Source organism: Barbatula barbatula, assembly GCF_947034865.1.
Source record: "Barbatula barbatula genome assembly, chromosome: 12".
NCBI classification, from domain to species: domain Eukaryota; kingdom Metazoa; phylum Chordata; class Actinopteri; order Cypriniformes; family Nemacheilidae; genus Barbatula; species Barbatula barbatula.
In genome coordinates, this window is record NC_136775.1 from 6481470 (window position 1) to 6504140 (window position 22671).

Sequence of the window (22671 nt, forward strand, 5' to 3'; positions counted from 1 at the left end):
TTTCTATATTAAGACTTTTACATGTTCTGTTTTGAATACATTGCTATAAAGCCATAGAAACATGACCATTGACCAAATGTAAAGGTTGTGTGTTGGACTTTTATTTACAAATAAATCATAATAAATATGTGTATAAAGCCTATAATTTCCCCACAATCTAAAATTGTTGTTTTTTGGGTAGAGATGGGAGATGTGGTCAGGAGGTTATTCTGGTTTGCCACAAAACCGCAATGTCAAAGTTACTTTTATTTAGTTAAAATATCATCCATCTCTTTAGGACTTTGAAGTTTAGTCCTTGCCGCTGAGCATGCGCATTGCCTAAAGATTACGCAATACGATTTACATTGACAGAATTGGTGAAAAGCAAATATTTGTTTCCAGTCTATTGTTTTCACTTTTAAAGGACTGTCAGACATATAAAGCATTCTTTTCTGATGTCTTAACAGAAATCATATTTCGCATGCTTTCTTACCAGCATGTGTACAATTAAAAGGATTAGCGTGTCTTTCTTTTTATTTCCCGTTTTTTGCTAGTTTGCAGATGTCACCTATTGGTATTGTGTGATGGTTTTGTAATATTTGTCTTTGTAATTTTTCCGATATTTGATCTTAAATGAATCCTGCAAAACAAGTCAAAGGTGTGGTTTAAAAGGATCTTTTACAGCACGTGAAAGTATCCGTGAAAAGTATCGTGAACATTTCCGCTGTGCGCTGCTTGACTGCTTCCGTGAAAATTTTCTCTAGTCGCTGCGAGTTCACCAGAATGGGTAAGTGTTACGTCTTATGCACGTTCTTACTGATAGCACGTGTGTTTCTAAAACTTGTTTTAAAGTATTCGTCTCTTAGTCTGAAGCAAAGGCTTGTGTCTGCGTGCGATTGGTCAAATTTGTAAGCATACTGATGTACATATTGTATTACGTAAGTGTCATGACACGAGTCATGCAAAATTCACTATAAATACTCCCCTTTTATAGCTAGCAGTGCACTGAACGTTGCATGCAACATTTACGAAGAAATTGAAGTAAATCAAGGCTTAGATTTTATTGCTTCGTGTCAGTGCTTGATTTTGAGTTGAAGCAAGTGTTAAAAACGATTAAAAAGCTCTTTGTATGGCTTTCCTTTAAACCTCAATATACTTTGAAGTACAAACTCAGGGATCACAAAGAATTTGCATCATAAAGCATTGAAAACATTTCAGAACATGAAAACCTTTTTTAAAGTGCTTTGAATACACAATAGTATTATTTGAAGATGGTTGCGCTCAGGGGAAACTGACCTGAATGTAACACATAAACATAAGAGAAGGATGTTCTCTTCTTGGAACAATTCCCTGGCTAGACATGTCTTCTCTAAGATTATTGTGACATTAAGCATCTGTTGTAGCTCTTTTTGTTTGTATAAACATGCATTTATACATTTGGTTTTCCAAACATTTACAGAACACAGGAATGACTTGTTATGTGCAGAAGTTCACTTGTTTCTGTCATTTATCATATGGATGCCTTAAAAAAAAGTAGTAGGCCTATTTTAACACAAGATTCTTAAAAGTATGACCTGCTCCAGTTATTGATCAAAAGTCATACTGTAAAGTTTTAGATATTTGACGTTTACTGTCTGCTTACAGCTTCAACTTGCTCAGGATGTGGACCCGGGTTTAAAACCCCTCTTGATGCAATGAAAGGTGGGTTTATGTAAAACAACAACAAAAAACATATTGCCTCAATAAACAGGCTGTTAGTAACTTGGGTTATACAAACGTTGCAAGTCACTAGGAAGTAAAAGTGACCTTTGTGCAACACCTGATCCTACAGATCCCCCTAAACTGAGTATTCTATATTCGCCTATATGCTTTCAATAATCTCTGTCAATACGCACTAGCCGTATCTTAGATCTGATATATGTTGTTTGAATACAAATAGATAAAAAAATAAATATAAACAACCTAAATTCTTACCATAACAGGGCCAAGAGAACAGATTGTCTACCTACCATGCATTTATCGCAACACAGACATCCAGAAACCTGACTACCTTGCAACTGTTGATGTTAATCCAAAATCTCCAGATTTTTGCAAGGTAAAAACAATAATGAAACATTATGCCCTAATATGCATGCTGTTGATAATGTGCCACAGATTATAATGTTCCACTGCTCTTGTCCAGGTGATTCACAGGCTACCCATGCCAAATCTGAAGGATGAACTGCATCATTCCGGTTGGAATGCATGTAGCAGCTGTTATGACGACGCTTCTAAAAAACGCAATCGTCTTATTTTGCCCTCCCTGATCTCTTCCCGTATCTACGTTGTTGATGTGGGGACAGATCCTCGGGCCCCGAGCCTTCACAAGGTTCCTTTAAAAAACACTTGTATATGAGTGACATTCCTTTTTTAAAGCTTTCAAATTCGTGTAATTGCCTCAATTCAATGCTTAATTCTTATCAAACCCCTACATGCATTACCACCTACCTCCAGATGGTGGAGCCCACAGATCTGTATTGGAAATGTGGCTTAGCCAATCCCCACACTTCTCACTGCTTAGGCAGCGGCCAAATCATGATAAGTGCCATGGGTGATCCCTCGGGCAACGGAAAGGGTAAGGTCTTAACGTCAGGGTATTTTCAATAAACACATTCAACTAAGTTAACTTATTTGGGTATGTTGTAAGGTGGTTTTGTGCTGCTGGATGGACAGACCTTTGAAGTTATTGGCAACTGGGAGCAGCCAGGTGAAGCAGCACCCTTTGGTTATGACTTCTGGTATCAGCCTCGTCATAACGTCATGATAAGCACTGAGTGGGGAGCGCCCAAAGCCTTGGGGAATGGCTTTAACCCTGCAGATGTCAAAGCTGGTATGTGTGCCCACAGTTGTACCCACAATCACAGCCCTTTTGTACTTTAATTCCTAGAATATTATTGCTTTCACACACAAAAAATACACGGTTACAAAATATTGTTATTGATTGAATAGGCAATAAACATTTGTAGGTCACTACGGACAGTGCCTTCATGTGTGGGACTGGACAACACACAAGCGAATTCAGACTTTGGATTTGGGAGAGGAGGGTGCAATTCCTCTTGAGATCCGTTTCCTACATGACCCTGCTGCATCCGAGGGCTTTGTGGGCTGTGCGCTGCAGGGCACGGTCTTCCGCTTCTACAAGACACCGGCAAGTGTATAGAAAATACTATTCTAGACTACTACATTAAATGACTTAAGAAAAGCTTTATGTTAAAAATGTTTTAGAAAGGAGATTGGGCAGCGGAGAGGGTCATCAAAGTTCCAAGCAAAAAGGTTGATGGTTGGGCGCTTCCTGAGATGCCAAGTGGGTGTTGTTTTTATTTTATTTTAGACGAGTAATGCATAATGTTGCAATTACTCTGATTTTACATGTAGTTACAATATTGCTTTTGAGACTGACACAGTAAATTCACTGCATATTGACTGCTTTGTGACATCATAAAAAAAAAAAAATAATCATTTGCAATATTTTGCAAAAGTTAAATGTAATTGACATTTATTTAAAGTCACAAGTGAGTAAAAGTTCTTATATCTTTTCCCATAGGTCTTATTACTGACATCTTAATTTCATTGGATGACCGCTTCCTGTACTTTAGTAACTGGTTGCATGGAGACATTCGGCAGTATGACATCACTGACCGGAAAAATCCACGGATGGTTGGTCAGGTGAGATTGCTTTGATTAGCAGAACCTTGGTTTACATTTCAAAATGTCAAAGTAGAATACTATTACCGTACTATTATAGTGCAATGTATTATCTCTGTGGACAAAGATGGTGGTGCTAAAATGATTTTGCTGTACTATTGTACAATATACCATACAAAAATATTGTCTTATTTTCTAAATTAATATTTGCAAGGTGTTTCTTGGGGGCAGCATTTTAAAAGATGGAACTGTCAAGGTATTGGAGGACAAAGAACTGGATAGCCCGCCATCGCCACGAGTGGTGAAGGTACCTTTTTTCAACGTTGAAGGTTGTTTTCTTTTTTGCTTGTTTGAGTTAATAACCTGTGCAGAGCCAAAAGATGATTCCATTTACAAGAGAACTCACCAGATGACGGATGACCCAACTAATTGTCCTCCAAATCATCAGGTCACACAGACCTATGTAGAGCTATAAAGCACATTATTGCTGGTTAATCATTGTTTTCCACATCAGGGAAAGAGGATACAGGGAGGGCCTCAAATGTTACAGCTGAGCCTGGATGGAAAAAGACTCTATGTTACCACTTCATTGTACAGTGCATGGGACAAGCAGTTCTACCCAGACCTCATCAAGTGAGACAATATTTTATTTCCTTTTATTAAAAACATGTATTTTTAATAAAATATATACATTTTTTTGTATATATTTCAACATCTCTTTTACTCTCTCTTCAGGGAGGGTTCAGTCATGATGCAGATTGATGTGGACACAGATAAAGGTGGCCTGAAGCTCAATGAGGAATTCCTTGTAGATTTCGGAGCAGAACCAGAGGGTCCAGCGCTTGCCCACGAGCTCAGATATCCCGGTGGAGACTGCACTTCTGATATTTGGTTATAAAATGAGACCGTGACATCATGTACTCAATTATTTTGATCACGTCTGTAGTGATAATCATCATTTAGAGAAGAAGACACAGGTTTCACAATATTAACATTAAATGGTGCTTATAGGTTGTATGGACAAATGATTAATGGTATCAAAAGTATTGCAATGAGCATCTGCAAGAGTAAATCACGTGATTTATGTGAATCACATCAGTCAATAAAACTAATTTCGATTAACTTTGTATGGTTTAAATTGTTTAATAAAAATTTTAGCTCAGGTTGTTTTCATTTGTTGTTGCAAGGGATTTCCAGCTCATTAGAATTGCAAAGCAGGTTTTCTAACATGTTATGCAAGTGCTCAGAGGATGCACTACACATCGTGAAAAAATGTTAACAACATATTAACATTTTAAAATATATGTTAAAATGCAATTGAGTGTTACTCGGAGTTTCAGTGCTTAGAAAATTACAGAGAACAACATTTACAAATCTGTAACATTCGTGCAATGAAACGTTACTTGATAGAAAATAGCTACAAGGCAACAATACTTCTAATGTGTATTTCTAGTTTGTTTTATTGATATTCCACCCATATCAACGATTAAATTACGATATTTTGAATAAATTGCTTATAATAATAAGCAAATATTATAATACAAAATAAGTGTCTGAGTTTCTTATGTTAAAATTGTTGTTCTATATATTTTTGTTTGATAAAACTAGCAGTGCAGAATTTGCTTGAATATGTTCTGCTGTTACGCCATACAGTCTCCAAAAGAGAAAGCATGCAAACAATTTACAAATGTCTTTGTCTGTGCGTCAAAACCTACCAAGCCTTCTACACAGACAGCATTTGCAGTTTCGCCTAGGTGGCAAAAAATGTTATCTAAATAGTCAGCTCGTTATGTTGTTATATGCTTTCTGTATGTATGCTGGGATCAGGCAGTTGATGCGGGCAGCCCGCGCGTGTCATTTCTCCACTCGCTTTATTAGCGAACCGGCTATTAAGCAACAGGAGATCGGCAGCTCCCAAATGGGGCATTTAAAACACAGAAAAGCCGATTAATATAACTCAGCCCCTTCATCCGGTTTATTTTGAGGTAAGACTGCTGTTTCACTTAATAAGTGTTCATTTGGGTCGCAGAGGGGAAGGGACGTTTAAAAGAAAAGACGTCGCGTTAGCCGCTCGGCTAAGTGCGTAGCATCCGTTTGCGTATTTATGAGGCTGTTGCTCTCTGGCCTTCACAACTGTCAAACTTTCAACAATTACTAGTGTTTATTTAATCATTCACCAATTTTGGACATATACTGTAGTGCTGCCTTTAGAATAGATTTTAGGGGGGGGGGGTATTAACGTGACAGTGAAAGTAGTCGACGTGCCTCCGCTAAATATGCTCGGATGCTAACTCGGTACAAAAGTCACCATCTCAAATCAGACAATAACAAATAATATTGCGATTACAAAGCCCACCGAACAGTGATTTCAGACACTTTAATGTGGTTTGACAGTCAAACAAATGCACTTGTTTAGTGTGAAGTGTTGTCTCAGACTTTTAATAAAACCTTCTCAGTTTTCGTCAAACGGATATGCGTTGTATATAAATAATTGGTTGTGTCGATGTTGATGACTTGTTCATTCCAGAGAATATATAAATTTCTTCTAAATTATTTATGTAGATTGAGTTTCATGATGTTTTTCTTTGAGGGTCTCTTGAAATGGTGATAGTGGGTCTTTGCTCAGTGTTGTGTGGGTGTCTAGGTCTTTTGGTAGATCATGATCGACATGTGTGTTCCTCTAGTCTAGATTACTGTATCAGTGCTGCTCTCACCTTTCAATGATAGGATTGTGCCTTCATTCCATTGCAATAAGAGAAGCATGTATTTCAGACAAGTAGTTTTCCTGTGAAACCAAAGGTAACGCTTTAGTTTGCAAGCAAAGTTTGAATGTTATTTTCTTTCTAACTAAATTGTGTGAATCCATGTTGTAATGCTATCAAGTGTTTTTTTGTAGAGCAGTGTTTTTCCATCATGCAGGACTTAACACGAGGGAGCTGGCACAACACACAAACTGTCAGCTCAGAGTAAACAGTCCGCAAGACTTTGATGCAAAGCAAGCTGGTGTCTTCATTTGAGATGACTTGATCTCCACTAGTTGCCGTGTGCTTTATTGTACATCACTTTCAGAATCGGAGTTCAAGTTTCAGGGATCTAAAAACAGTCGTATCTTCCTCTTGTAATAACTTTTGACAGTTCGGCAGACATTTTGATGATCAGACTTTCCACTATGTCAGTGGAACTCAACTTTCCATTGTTTTCTTGATGACTTCGAGGGCTTTCAAGGCTGGTAACAAAATCAAAGTGTCTGGTGAGCTGTCTCTCTTATCTGTATATGTTTCAGCACTCAGACTTTTATAATGTGGAGGTATTGTGTTAACTGTGGTATTTGAGACACTGAGCGCTTTTCCACCATCGCATCTGAAACGGTTTCAGTTATGTTTCCACGTGAGCCTGGTTTCGACACAGCACGATTACAAATGCTCTGAATTTTCGGCATGGATGTCAAACCGTGCTAAATCGTGCTAATGAATGAACGCAGAGACGTTATAGCTCAGTCTCTTGTCTTCCCCTGCGGTGGAAAATGAAACCATTTACGTACCGGCTGGCATGAATCGGTGGAACGATAAGCCTCATTCACAATATGGCGACGGCGACCGAATGTAGGGTAAAGCTTTTTCCTGCTGCACTGCTGCCATAGGCATTCATTCAGCTTGTTTTTTCACAGGCATTCATTTTTATTTACCAAAAGCAAAAGTAGCATATTTTGTCCGATTTGTTCATGGTTTACTGGGAGATGTAAAATAAGGGGAAAAAAACTTACATTGTTTACAAAACATTGTTTTTTGAGCGACTTATTTATTTTCAAGGTCTGATTTATGTTAGTCAAATCAGCATAAAGGGAGCACTACATGCCTAACTTCTTCTAGTCTCCACAACAGTTCTGTGTAGTGAACGGAGCTAGAGCATTGACCGGACAAGCGTTTACCCTACTTCCGCTTTGTACATGTCACGCAGTGAAAGAGGCCTATGCTTGACATTGTCTGGTACTGGGCTGGCCTTCTGGTATGGTGAGGTAATCTGCTGGAGGCGGATTATGGGGTTCTGTGTAGCTGCAGATCAGCATGACCCTGAGGAAGAGCTTTTCTTGGCTCTCGCTAAAGGAGGTTTATCTAAACATAAAAGTTGGTTTTAATGTGATGTAATGTATTTTAAAGACACTAAAAAAGTAAACAAAGTTCGACGACTCAATGTCAGTTGTCTTAAAGACATAGAAAAATAACAATTCTGTCATTTATTCACCATCATGTCATTCTTAACCTGTCTTCTGTAGAACACAAAGAAAGATGTTTCGAGAAATGTGGTTTTATGTCCATACAATAATGGGCGTCAATGGGGCCAATGTTCTTCTAAAACATTCTTCAAAATATTTTCTTTTGTGTTCTGAAGAAGAAAGGAAGCCTTACAGGGTTGGAATGACATATTGGCTGAGTAAATGATGAAAGGTTTTTCATTATTCTGATTCACTCACAGAAATGTATGTATATATGTTTTATTGCTATGCAAAGCCAGTTTGCTCTAGTCCTGCTTGCTGATGGTATGTTGCCTCTTTCTAATACCTGTCATGGTCTTTTGCAGTGGCCTGAGAGTTTGTGGCCATGGGTGACACCGAGCTGGAGCTGTCCCCCGTCCGGCTTGAAGAGCTGCAGAAAAGCCCGTCAGCCTCTACCACCTCCTCCACCTCCTCTCTGTCCCTACCCTCTTCTCCATCCTCTGGCCCTCATCCACTAACCAGCTCCAGCCCGAGCACCAGCGAAGGCCTGTCCACTTCGAGCCCCACTCTGGACGTCATATCCGAGGGAGTGGGTGAACTCAGCCTGGTGATTGATACCGAGGTGGCAAAGAAAGCCTGCCAGGAGGTTCTCCAAAAGGTGAAATTCTTGAAGGGCGACGGAGATGTACCTCCAGGTGAAGCAGAGCCTGGTCTGGCAAACGGTTCTGTGCACCATGAGCCCACAGATGTAGGGGGAGGAAAGCCTCAAAAGATCAGCAAGGAGGAGGCGGAGCCCGTAAAGAGCGTACGGCGGCGTCAGAAGAACAACTCCTCCAAACAGTCCTGGCTCCTGCGGCTATTTGAGTCTAAGTTGTTCGATGTCTCCATGGCAATCTCTTATCTTTACAACTCTAAGGAGCCCGGTGTCCAAGCTTATATCGGCAATCGACTATTTAGTTTCCGAAACGAAGAAGTGGATTTTTACTTGCCCCAGTTGCTCAATATGTACATCCACATGGACGAGGACGTGGGCGACGCCATAAAACCCTACGTGGTTCACCGCTGTCGGCAAAGCATCAACTTCTCCCTGCAGTGCGCCTGGCTGTTGGGGGCCTACTCTTCTGACATGCACATCTCCACGCAGCGGTACTCTCGCGGCACGAAGCTGCGTAAACTCATCCTGTCAGACGAGCTCAAGCCCTCCAGCCAGCGGCTCCGCAGGGAGATGCCGCAGCCTCCCCCCTGCCCCCCTCCCCTTCATCATGGTCAGGGCATGAGCGAAAACAGCCTCTCGCCCTCCAAACGCACGCACCAGCGCTCAAAATCCGACGCCACCGTCAGTATCAGCCTCAGCAGCAATCTGAAGAGAACCGCCAGCAACCCCAAAGTAGAGAGCAGTCAAGATGAGGTGAGATACCTGTGAGGTCACAATGGTCACATGCTTGTGTAATTGTCATATTTGTTACATGTTAGCTTAAGTGTTTTAGTGATTTAGTACACTCTCTAGCCATTACATACACCTGCCACAGATGTTGGTTCTCAGCTGCTGGATGCAAATAAGGAAGGCAAACAGCTCACAGATTTGTGTGGTCTCTATGGATGCGCTGGAAAAGGTGTGTCCCTGGTCCACATTAGCTAGTGTGACTCTGGGACTAACATTCTCGTTGCCGAGCAGTTGACTATTACAGCGGTTTCTTTAAAAACCGGTCTTTGTGAGATACCTTACTTTTAGTTTATATAAACTGTCACACAATTCTAACTGGAATAGTGACTTTTATATATTATAGTAATGATTGTTTTGGAATTCTGTTTGTAGCCACACAAATAGCACATATTTCTTCCAAATTTCAAAAACAATATTCTTTCTATTTGCAGAAAATAGAAAAAGTCAAAATAACAGAAAAGATATTCTGCAGTATTTGCGGTCTGAAAAAATATACAAACAAGTTCATATTCAAAAAACAGCAGTACATTTTTTACATGGATTTGGAAAAAGTTTTTAATGATTTTTTTATTACATGTATTGTCATGCGTTCAGTCTTTCACACTGTTTTTGGATTATTTTGTCACTCCTGAGGTTTGACTTTGTTAAAATGCATCAGACACTGGACTGGAATGGCCACAATACATCTAGAAATGCTGATTAAATGAAAATTTGGCAAGATTTCTTAAATCTTTCTGTATGATACATTGCGCGCACACATTTTGGGTAATACAGTTTGTAATTTTCTTCAAATTTGTATATTAATTAATTCATGTAATTTTAAGTCTGCATTTCTCTTAAATCTTTTCAGCTTGTTACAGTGCATTATGGGATTGGATATGATGTAATGCTGCCATAAAATCTATCTGTCCTAACATGCTAAGAATGCAGTCTAATGTTACCAGCTACCTTTCGGAAAGCTTTTGGTAATGTGGCTTTGATGCTTTCTAGATACAGAGCTGATTTGATTTTGGAACCAAGCCGTGATTTCCTACATATTTGAATTACGCTGCCACAGCCATATATGTAAATTTGAAGCCCCAATCCTATTAAAGGCAGGAGTGAATACATCTTAGTTTGTCCTCACAGAAGAATCTCTGCAGTTCTCCTTGTTAGGACAGCCTCTTCTTTTTGTTTTATATGCGTAGGCGTGCTAATAATCCTTTGGGTTTCATGCCACTAACAAATCAACTCTCGTCCTGCTAACAAGTGGCACGCTGAACTCTCAATGGGTCAGAACTCCAGGATTAGCTTGGAGATGGGTGTAGCAGATGGATTGGGTCCTGTTCGTATGGCCAGTATTCAACTTGTTTTGGGCGTAAATGAGGGCACCGCCATCTTTGAACTGTTTGTGTTTAGACTTCCGGTGAGCCTCTTTAGCTAACGGCAGTCGTATTGCAAGTGAACAGAGTGCCGTTTTGAATGGCTAGTTAATATTTATTATGGAATCCAAGGTACAAGCTTAATGTGTGCAGTTAGAGGTTGCAATAATATCTGGTGCAAACGTATAAAAATGTCTAAAAGACATTGGTTTTGACCGTAATCCACGCACCAGAACTGAATCTGGATGTCACGCTCCTTATATATAAAACATATTTAGCAAAACTAAATAAGCAATATGCAAATAGTAGTATAATAATATTAGCAGCAGTTAAAATGATGTCAGCATTTTATATGTATTTAGCAGTTTAAAACTAAATAGGCAAAAGTAAACCTTCCTGTCAGAGAATCACAGCTGCATGACTAACGGTTGCAGGACTTGCCCTGTCATTACATTTTCATTCATTTGGCAGACGCTTTTATCCAAAGCAGATTTAACATTATATCAACACGTTAAACAGTACTGACAGCTTGTAGTTTACCAGGCCATGTTACTATGAGGATTTAAAGCTGAAGAAAGTAAGGCCGGCTACTTCAACAGAAGTCTCAAGACAAAAATTATGTACGTCACATCGTTTACTAAAAATAAGGTGGATATTGTGAATGAAGTGGAAGGACAGTATTACTATAGCATTATACCAAATGGCCATTTCTTAAAACGTTATATATTACCAGATAAGGATTTAAGGTTTGTTTTCATATTCTTAGTTTAGAAAACTGTTCTAGTATGATTTTGATTTTGTATGTCTAGTTTACATAAAAGGGGTGTTGCAACAGTGTGTCATGCATTCTGACTTAACAATGTGAAACATGGCGTCTTCTCATGCTTAACATGGTCAACTTGACAAAAACGAGTTGGACGTATTAGGTAGTATTTCTGTGCTTGATACACTCCCCCAATGTTTGTACAGGTTTTGGAAAGTTTTTTCCGAACATGAAAAATTGTTACGTAACAATTTTTTTAGTCCCTTATTGGACAATTCTACAGGAACACATGTTTTAATTGAAATAATCGAACAGCTGTATCTGTCTTTGTTAAATGTGATCGAATTAAAGACTCTGTGGATATTTGCAGGGTGCATTGTTGTTCTGTAAGTACTTAAACATGATAAACATGAGATATACAGAAACTGTGTCTCTTCATCAGCCCAGAAGGAAACCGTTTATATGGGTTAGTATACAGAGCGTATTGTCTTTAAAAACAATTCGCAGCCATTATGTAGTGTCAGGTCAGCAGGTTATGCAATATCCTCCTAGGTATCATGTTCCTTTGTGATGTGCAACTTCAGAGCACCTTTTAGCTGTATTTTTCGTTCCTTTATCCCCACCTCATGACTCGGCACGCCCTGTCGCTCCTTTCACCCAGTACACCCTCTGTTCTGACATCCAGTCATGTGTGCACAATCATTCGCCTTCCTCTTTTATCTCCGTGCAGTGTAGTTTTGTTCCCCCCTCCGGAACGTGATCTCAGTGCAGCGATATTGCCACATGCTGCTATGGTAACAGAGGTGACGTCCTTTTCACAGCAGCAAGCTGTTTATTGGTAAATTATTATGAAACGTGTCCATGACATTAGCTCACAAAGGAAGGGTGTTAAAGATTATAACGTAGGAATGTTTTACTTTAGTGATTACCTTTAGACATTGTGACACGTAGTGGTGGTTTACTCAATGGAAGTTAGATAAAGATAAGCATTTAAATACATCATGAGTATAGGGCTGATTCCACAATATGGAAGAATTTTGTATTGAAATATCCAAAAATCACTTGCACAGTGTGATATATTTCATGCAGTGTGTACTTACATTATCCTGAATGTTCCCAAGAATGTGCAAATCCAGAGAAATAAAAATAATGGCCCTTCCCTTGTCTCCCTTGTATTTGTCCCATATCAGTGACATATCCGTTGCTCCGCAATACCCTCAGTTTCCAGTTGTAGAAACACAGCAACACGCAAATGTGGAATTGGTTATACAACATCTGGGACGGAGCATCTGTTGTTCTATTATTATGGATCACGATTACTCTTTGGCGAGTAAAGGAAACCCCAAAAAGAATAAATGTAGTTTACTTTTTAAACAACAACTGAAATACTGTTTTGAAACAGGTAAAACTGTGTAGCATTACATTCCACGTTACTTGTAAGCTAATTCATTACGATGACATAAAATAAAAATTTTTCATTACCTCTTCTGTGAACATGATGTGCGATCTCCATACGTCTCTGGATGGTAAAAACGACATGTCCCATAATTCCACTCTCCTACATAACATAAAGCTTCGCCTTTTGTTGTTGTTTTGAAAATGCGCCATCTAGCGTTCCAAATTTACATATTGTGGCTTTAAACACGTTGTAGTGTTTTTTAAAGGGATTCAAACCCTCTAGTTGTTCCTAACTTGTATACATTTCTTCTGTTTAATAACGAAGAAAGATATTTGCAAGAATGTGGGTGGGGCACCATTGACTACCAAAGTAGAAAAAATGTAAGGTAGTCAAAGGTGCCCCAAAACTGTTTGCTTTCCTAAATTCCTCTATATCTTATTTTGTGCTCCACAGAACAAAAAATGATACAATAATTTGTCCTAATATGGTAGTCAATGGTGCCCCAGAATTGTCAGATGCTAACCTCTTCCAAATATATTTATTTATTTAGCTGAACAAAGAAATGCATACAGGTTAGGAACAACTAGAGTGTGAGTAGTTCATGACAGAATATTTTTTGTGTGTGAAGAGGGCAGGAAAGAAATGTATTTGGAATTGGGGTGAATTGAAAATAAAGTTGAGCTTTTTTCCCTTTTTAACGTTGATCTTCTCCGGCATGTTGAGCTTTTACGCAAATGAGATGTGTGCTGACTCGTATGCTATGCACATTGCTCTGATAAAAGTCAATCAGATCCCTTTTCAACTGCAGCTCTGTGTAAATAAATCACTGCTGCTTTTTAATCTAATCATGCAAATAGGGCTGTGGAATTGATCGAAAATGAATCGTTATTGTCAATTTTGGCCTTCATCAATTACAAAAACAATATAATCGAGGTAAACTATTATTGTGCCACATTCCATTTTGCATAAATCAACAGCGCACCCTTTTCTTACAGTGGTTCAGCAGTGCTATTTCTTTACATTTATCTTTCAGTCAAATTCAGAGTTTAAAAGCCAAGTTTTTTTCTATGTGTTCATGAGTAATCGTGTTAAATAATCGGCATCTCAATACTGGCCAAAACAATTGCGATCATGATGTCATGATCGAGCAGCCTTTCATGAAAATATTTAATTCTTTCTCTAAACTTTTTACGGAATTATGGTAGTAGTCTTATCTCCTTTTAGAGAGCTTTTCAGGATAGAGTCTGGGCAGGACAATGTTACTCCGTGTTATCAAGTGGAATTTGGACCCCTGCTTGGCTGGAAGAACTGATGGGTTCAGCCTTATCGAGACAAAGTTTATAATTCAACTAATACACATGGAATTAATAACTCTCATCCCCAGGCACAAAATAGTGCTACAATCAACTGTTATTTTGCTGAAGGAAGTGTAAGTGCCTTTGCTGCGTGTGTTCTGAGTATTTTTAACGCTCCAAGCCATTGAAATTTAAGGCTTTTTTAATGGAATTGAAAAGCCACCATCCAGCAGTGTAACATCCACCGAATTTGTAAATGGACCGTTTGTTGGACGTGATGCATGTAAACATGACAGCTGCTTGACCCTACTGGGGAACTAAAGGAAAAACTGTAGTTGGACGCTCCCTGAAAACTGAACCATTACAGCTGTTTGGCCCTATGAATGCAATAGTGCTGTAAACAAAGTGAATAGTGACGCATCAAGCATGTTTATCTTGCCATTTAAGAGAACAGGTCAGTCGAGAGGCGGGTGGGCGTCCTGCAGTCATAAGGTTTTGGGCAGTCGGGTAGATCTGGCGTGGATGCTTGTTATTACCAGAATCTTCTTTTGTGTTTATACATGTTTGAATTGACGAGAATATTTATAAGACTCTCAACATATGCATGATTGTTTTAGTTCCAGCCTGTTAGCGGATTCATCATCTTTCTTATAAGACCACTACAGTCATGGTGTCTGCACAGTGTATGATGTCATGATGTTGGTGCTGGTCCAAGATGCAGTATGGGCCAATATCTCTGTGACTTTGATGTTATGATCTGAATTAACCCTGATGATGATTTTAAATGCGAGATATGATTTTTTTTATGGATGCAGTGGCCTTGAAGGATGATGATGCAGTGATATGCAACATATTTGGTAAATAGTTAGTGTAAACACACCCGTGTTTGTCTTCAGTGAAATACTATAAAAGTTAGGGTTAATCAACTTTATTACACCTCGTTGGAATGCTTGATTCTGATTGGCCAGTCGCAACATTTGTAGGTTAGTTATTCCCAGATGATAACCTCTCAAAACAAATAACACACGGTAACCCGGATGCAGCAAATCATTTTGACAGTTTTGTTTTGTCAAATTAAATATAAATATGTATTTTAATAACATGTATGACATTATATTTACAAATGATTAAACCAGTTTGTTTAAACGAAATTGTAAATGAAATCTACAGTAAGTTACTTCCAAACCTGCTGCGAATTTACAGCAAAGTTTTACAGTGTAGCATTAAGCTGTGTGTGTATGATTGCGTTTCTGTGTGTACTGTAATCCCTCACCCTGTCCTCACCACCCGCCATTGAATGAGTAGCTCAAGGATTATACCCAGTCACATCAGCTGCCAGAGATAAATATGACAGTACTTTCTGCAGGCCTGCAGTCTTAGATGCTCAAACACTTGAGCGGAGTGTAACCTTGTGTTTTTGTCTTGCTCTCCCCCCACCCTTCCCCTGCTCTTGTACTGTAACTGCCCCCCTCCCTTTTCCTTTCTCAGAATTTGAGCTCCAGCTCCGACAGTCTCGAGCTAGAGGCTGGTACAGTAAGTCTCTCACCATCCATTAACTCTTCTCTGTGCGTAGTGGGATGATGGCTGTGTGTTTGCAGGCGGGGTTGACTCGACAGATTCCTTCAAATGTGTGCCTTTGAGATTTGCAATCATGCCGTTGCATGTTAATATCTTGGCGTATTTCACTAAAAAGGTCCAAAATAAACGCTGAGATAAAACTCTTAATCTCACAATATTTAAAGGAATTGTTCACTTTCAACATACATTTTCGTGATAATTTACTCACCCTTGTTGTTATCCAAGATGTATATGTATTTTTTTTCTTTAGTCGAAAATAAATTAAGGTTTTTGATAGGGATGCACCGATACCAGTTTTTCTCTGCCGATCCGATTCCGATACTGAACTTTCAAATATCGGCCGATACCGATCCAAATCCGATATCAGTTATTGTTGACCTTTTAAGGTTTAGAAATGTCTGTAACTCACACAGTCATTAAATTTATCTGCTTAAAGTCAAGCTTTGCATATTCATGAAATACATCAAAACTTAGATAATTAATATACACAGTATGACGGACATCTTTATTAAGAACACTGTGCTAAACTTATAATTGAAATAAATTACATTTAATCAAGCTATGGAGTCATCCAAATGACAATCTGTATTTTCCTGAAGCTGAAATCACGCTGTTGTTTGTGATCCTCGCAACTCTTTAGCATGTAGCACAGCACTCTGCAATGCGTAACCAGAATCCATCCCATGCGCGGTTAAACTCAAAAGGGAATGGGACACACGTCGGAGCTCCAAATATTAGCAGTGAAGCTCAAAGATTTTACATCTTTTAACTGATCCGCAACATGCGACGACACTATAAAATAACTCGGGCAAAGCTGTTTCAGAAATGTATTTACGCGATGGTAAAGTAACGCGGTTCAGGCGACGGAAGCCTACATTTTCCACAACAGAGAGAGGCTGATTATCTAGTACAATAAATTCCACAACTTTTTTTTGTCGTATTTGTGAAATTTTTCTTGCCTTTGAAATAATTCCTGCAAGGTTTGGTGCTTTAATTCGTCCTTTTTGCGTTTCGCTTGTACAAACTCTTCGTGATCTTTTCCGTGATGCTTCTGAAGATGTTTGATTAAATGTGTCGTGTTGTAACGCGCAACAGTACTTACACACAGGCAGCTGTGCTGCTTTCTGTTGTTTCAAGCGTGAAATATTTCCACATCTGCGACATCTTCAACGTGCTGAAATTTCCATATAGGCATAAAGTTGGGTCCTGAAAGGTCTCCCCACTAAACTCGCCTGTCGGGCCATTACGCAAAATAAATTTCAAAGTATTTAACTATTGTTTTAAGTAAATGCATTTTTCTCAAAATAAACGAACGTTTTCTATTATCTTAAATACAGCTCCCCGTTCAACAATTGCTGGTAATTTGGTATCGGATTTGGATCGGTTGTGCTGACTCGCGCATGATCGATACCCGATCCATTCAAAAAGGTATGGATCGGAGCCAAATCCGATCCAGAGTATCGGATCGGTACATCCCTAGTTTTTGATGAAAACATTCCAGGATTATTCTCCATATAGAGGACTTCAATGGACTCCAACAGTTGAAGGTCAAAATTACGAAGCGTGAAAAAGATTGTAGTGCCTATGCCAAGCATGTCCTTTTCAGAGTCAGTTTTTATAAATGTGGAGGAGGACCTTTCAAAAGTTGTTGACCGTTGTTGAATGTTCAATGACACATTTTTTATTTTCTTTGTGTAAGTTTTTTGTTTAAAATGGTCATTTCGTGTGCGTATCCTGGATTCCGCCTATGTCAAATCGTGACCTTTTCACGCTTCACAGAACAGAGCAAGGCGAGCATTTGTGTTTATAAAGCATATACATTTAAATTTGTTTAGAAAATGACCCGTATTCATCTTCTAGTATCCTTTAAAGCCCTTTAAAGCTTTTTGACCTTCAACCGTTTGGAGTCCATTGAAGTCCACTATATGGAAAATAATCCTGGAATGTTTTCATCAAAAACCTTAATTTCTTTTCGACTAAAGAAAAAAAATACATAAACATCTTGGATGACAACAGGGGTGAGTAAATTATCATGAAAATGTATGTTGAAAGTGAACAATTCCTTTAAGTTAGTTTGGGACCAGACCAATTTCTTTTGGTTTAATCCATTAGGAAATTTAACGGATTTATGCCTTGATTGTTTAAAAAAAACTGACTTGTACCTTATTGGTAGAAAGAGATTTATGTTGAAAATAGATGATAAATGTTAAGCTTCTGACCAAAGTTATTTTCTATGATGTGACAGCATGCTTGCAAACACAGATTCTTTGTTCTTTTACGTTTTAGTTGTACTTATTGGGATGTGTAATTTTCTTCTTATTCTCTTATTTAATCAAATGTGAACGTGTTTTGAGTTTTTGAGCTGTTGGGTTTTATTATGTAACAAATGGAATCATTTATACGGGTTGTGTCGGCTTCAAACTGGGGTTTTCTCTTACAAGTATGATGTGATTATTATACAAGACTTTAGGTTTTCTTACAGAGGTTTTGTAACACAATTAACAACACAGAGTAACAGTAAGATATTCTTTGGAAGACATTGGTGGTATGAACTCCTTTTTTTGTTCTGGGTATATGCAAAGGCTTTAAAGAGGTCGATCACCCAAAAATGTTAAATAGTTATAATTTACTCATCTATATGTCATCCCAGATGTATATGACTTCCTTTCTTCAGTTGAACACACACAGATCATTTTTAATTGACATGCTGTTTTACGCATATAAATCCATCTGATACGCATATAAATCCATCAATACAAATTATTCATTTGGGTTTAACTGAAGAAAAAAGTAATACATCTGTGATGGTATGAGAGTGAGTGAATTATGAGAGAATTTTCATTTTTGGATGATCTGTTTCTTTAAATCACTTATTAGGCTCACTCTCTTTAGGTTCTATGAGATGGAAATCATTTTATCGCACCGTCGTTTGTTTCTACAACCCTTTATACGTGGATTGGGGATATCCGTGTGTCCTTTGGCATTTGTAACCACAGGTCGCACATGTGGAGGAGTTTGATGAGTCTTTCTCCACACTATTTTCTGTCCTTGGATGAGCTCATGTTTTTGTGTTTAAACTTTTCTCATTTCAGGTGATGCTATTCATTCATGAATCTTTTGCTCCACCTTGTGGTCAGCTGTTGCTAAAAGCCCTCGCTCACCCTTTTTTCTTTCAAATTATTCCCATGCTTCATTTTCTGTTTACAATGCTGTGTCAATCATGCATGACGATGTTTTGAGCACTGCTCATTATGGTACTGTGCTTATTAATACAAAAAAGCTATTATAACTCATATGTCCATAGAAAGTCAGTGACTGGTTTTTGTTTGTTCATCTTTGGTAGTGTTTGCTCAATACCCACATTTTCAGCTTCCTGTCAATACTCGCTTGAAAAGAGTTTAATATTGAATATATATTGAGATATTTTGTTATACGTGCATATTGTTTCTTTGGTCAAATTTTACATTTACAAATCTCTCACATTTTATTTCACTCTTCATTATGTAAAGATGATGTTTCTCACTTCTCCCATCATCTTTTGTTTCCCTCTCAATCTTCATCTCTTAGCCTGTGCGTCTGACTCCCCAGAGAGAGTTTATTAAGTCTCTGATGGGCATTGGCAAAAGACTGGCCACTCTGCCCACCAAAGAACAGAAGACTCAGAGGCTGATCTCAGAACTGTCCCTGCTTAACCACAAGCTGCCTGCGCGGGTCTGGCTTCCCACTGCTGCTTTCGACCACCACGTGGTGCGTGTGCCTCACACGCAGGCGGTCGTGCTCAACTCAAAGGATAAGGTGAGATTGTGTTCAGTTCCTTGTAAAAATAAGTGGCTTCGGTTTTATTGTGTTATAGTTTATTCCGTATGTACAAATATTTTACAATTTCCCAAAATGTTTTGTGCTTGTTCAGGCACCTTATTTAATCTATGTAGAAGTTCTGGAATGTGAAAACTTTGAGACGTCAAGCGTGCCAGTCAGGATTCCAGAAACACGGATCCGCAGCACACGCTCTGTAGAGAATCTCCCGGATTGCGGCATTACGCCCGACCAGCGTGCCAGCAGCTTTTCCACAGTTCCCAATTATGACAACGACGACGAGGCGTGGTCTGTAGATGACATCGGAGAGCTGCAGGTGGAGGTACCCGGAAAGAATGATAACCATCTTCACAAATATACTTTTAGCATTGTCATCAAAGAACTTACCTGTTTTTATTTGCTTCCTCTTCAAGCTTCCTGAAATCCACACCAACAGTTGTGACAACATCTCCCAGTTCTCAGTAGATAGCATCACGAGCCAGGAGAGCAAGGAACCTATTTTTATTGCAGCTGGAGACATCAGGTACACTTGTAGCTTGCTGAGCTCATGCATCTATCACTACAAACAGTAAAGACTATAGTTATTATACAACATTTGTGTTCTGTTATTTTAGACGACGTCTGTCGGAACAACTCGCCCACACACCCACCACATTCAGGAGGGACCCTGAAGATCCCTCAGCTGTAGCGCTAAAGGAACCGTGGGAGGAAAAAGTGAGGTCTGTATCATAATTTACACCTCCGTTTGATTTGTCATTCGATCGTTTTGGACTGTGATTGAGTTTTGCTCTTCTGTGTTGTTGAATAGACGAATCAGAGAGTGCTCCCCCTATGGGCACCTGCCCAGCTGGCGTCTTCTTTCTGTTATTGTGAAATGTGGCGATGACCTGAGACAGGAGCTGCTTGCCTACCAAGTGCTAAAACAACTGCAGGTTGTTTGTCATTAGATTTTTGTTTATATCACAAATAGACATGGTCATACATATATTCATATAGCATACAACTCTGATACTGATCATTTTTTTTCTCTGTATACAAAGGATTATATGGGAGAAATCTGTGTCTGTAAATACATTTCTGATCTTTATCGTTGTCACTCATTCTAATCATGTTTCGGGTCTCTTAGATTATCTGGGAGCAAGAGCGGGTTCCTCTGTGGATCAAGCCCTATAAAATCCTGGTCATCTCTTCAGACAGCGGCATGATCGAGCCCGTGGTCAACGCTGTGTCCATTCACCAGGTCAAGAAACAGAGCCAGCTGTTGTTGCTCGACTACTTCCGGCAAGAGCACGGCAACTACACTACAGAGGCTTTTCTTACAGCACAGCGAAACTTTGTCCAGAGCTGTGCAGGCTACTGCCTCATCTGCTACCTTCTGCAGGTTAAGGACAGGTGAGCGAAACCCACCGACTAAAGGGATAGTTCACCTAAAAAATGAAAATTCCTTCACTATATTATAATATGTTATTTGCATTATAGGCACAATGGAAATATCCTGCTGGACTCGGAGGGCCACATCATTCACATCGACTTTGGTTTCATCCTCTCCAGCTCTCCACGAAACTTGGGCTTTGAGACGTCTGCCTTCAAACTCACCAGTGAATTTGTCGATGTAAGTGCAGATCTCTAAAAAGTACTGGTCATGTCCAAATTGGGGAGAAATAATGCATAACTGAAATCTGCTTAAAGGTGATGGGAGGTCTGGATGGAGACATGTTCAACTATTACAAGATGCTAATGCTCCAAGGACTCATCGCTGCACGCAAGCACATGGAGAAGGTCATCCAGATTGTAGAAATCATGCAGCAAGGTATCACTCATCTTGAAGGTTTACACACAATCTGGAACTTTTCGTATCGTTCGGCTTTTCAACAGAACTGTGTTTGTATTCGACAGGTTCTCAGCTCCCCTGCTTCCACGGCTCCAGCACCATACGTTACCTGAAGGAAAGATTCCACATGAACCTGACGGAGGAGCAGCTGCAGGTGTTGGTGGAGCAGATGGTGGACGGCTCCATGCGTTCCATCACGACCAAGCTGTACGACGGATTCCAATATCTCACAAATGGCATAATGTGAGCGGAGGGTGCACATGGACTAGAACGCTAGAACTGGAAAAAGGCTGCACCGCTTTGAAAAACCACTCCCGTTTTCCATAACCACCCCTGCTTGTCTGCCTGATTATTTTTTGTTATGGATTTATTTTTATTTTTACTCTGAAGAGGTCTTGTGAAGTAACTGTCCTCTTTTCAAAATAGGATTTCTGGTTTAAACTGTCTTCTTGCATTTCCCTGGATGTCCCTTCAGAGTTCTTTTACCCAGTTTTTCAGTGCCTCCTTTAAACACTAGACTAGGCTGCTCTGGCTCACAACCTGGTTTTACTCGCACATGTGTACAGACTTTACCATCCCATATTGACATCAGCAGTTTCTTTTTTGCTATACCACTAATGCTTTTTATCCATGATTGATTGAAATTACTGAATAACATTCAGATTTTAACACGCACATCTGCAATGTGTAGTCCTTGCTGGGGTGGACAACAGGAGTATGCTGTATGTAAGCCTGTAAATAGCCTGTAAAATGAGAGAATGGGGTGGTAAACATTGCTGCTTTGTCCAGCTATGTGAAGTCAGTGTTACATTAAATGTTTTCTAAGAGAACTTCAGCTCTCTGTCTTAGTCAGCGCTGCACAATGAAGAAAACCATCAAGCCATCAAACGTTTACTTCAAAAGCCCTTGTGCAGTTATAGGGTGAATAAAGCGTTTGGATGTTGTCAACTTTAAAACACCAAAGACACTGACCAGTGATATACTCTCATCTGATTGGTTACTGGTCTAACTGAAAAACAAAACTGAAATAAAATAATAACTGGTCTGTTTTTTTACTATGGTAAAAAAAAGTACAGGAAGTGTTTCCAAAAGTGGATGCTGTTTCAAATGTTGCAGCCTTAAATATGAACTCGGCGACTTCGAGACAAAAACACTATTTATTGCCCATTTAGAAATATTTCATGCTTACATGACATCTGTGAAATACACGTTCTCCACTCAAGGTCTATGGGTTTCATTTTGTTACGTTTGGCACACGCTATGATCATTTGTACAGCTAGCCTGAATTTATAATGGCCATTTTCTCTC

The 22671-nt window shown here is 39.2% G+C and overlaps 2 protein-coding genes across 3 annotated transcripts; both read left to right on the plus strand.

The window, feature by feature from the left end:
- Positions 1-316: 316 nt before the first annotated feature.
- Positions 317-5205, plus strand: selenbp1 (selenium binding protein 1). Its single transcript, XM_079469744.1, has 12 exons — positions 317-766; positions 1624-1680; positions 1962-2074; positions 2162-2347; positions 2473-2593; positions 2666-2848; positions 2985-3166; positions 3244-3322; positions 3563-3684; positions 3878-3970; positions 4178-4296; positions 4399-5205. Exons 1-12 carry the CDS (start codon positions 763-765, stop codon positions 4559-4561), a joined length of 1422 nt encoding a protein of 473 aa, XP_079325870.1. The 5' UTR covers positions 317-762; the 3' UTR covers positions 4562-5205.
- Positions 5206-5462: 257 nt separating this feature from the next.
- Positions 5463-22193, plus strand: pi4kb (phosphatidylinositol 4-kinase, catalytic, beta). 2 transcript variants are annotated; one of them, XM_079470212.1, is made up of 12 exons: positions 5490-5648; positions 8242-9284; positions 15627-15671; positions 19284-19511; positions 19627-19854; positions 19946-20055; positions 20147-20251; positions 20341-20464; positions 20659-20924; positions 21012-21144; positions 21222-21342; positions 21429-22193. In XM_079470212.1, exons 2-12 carry the CDS (start codon positions 8262-8264, stop codon positions 21608-21610), a joined length of 2565 nt encoding a protein of 854 aa, XP_079326338.1. In that variant the 5' UTR covers positions 5490-5648; positions 8242-8261; the 3' UTR covers positions 21611-22193. The 2 variants fall into 2 exon arrangements, with proteins under 2 accessions (XP_079326339.1, XP_079326338.1); XM_079470213.1 differs by lacking the exon at positions 15627-15671 and having other exon boundaries at positions 5463-5648.
- The last annotated feature ends 478 nt before the right edge of the window (positions 22194-22671 follow it).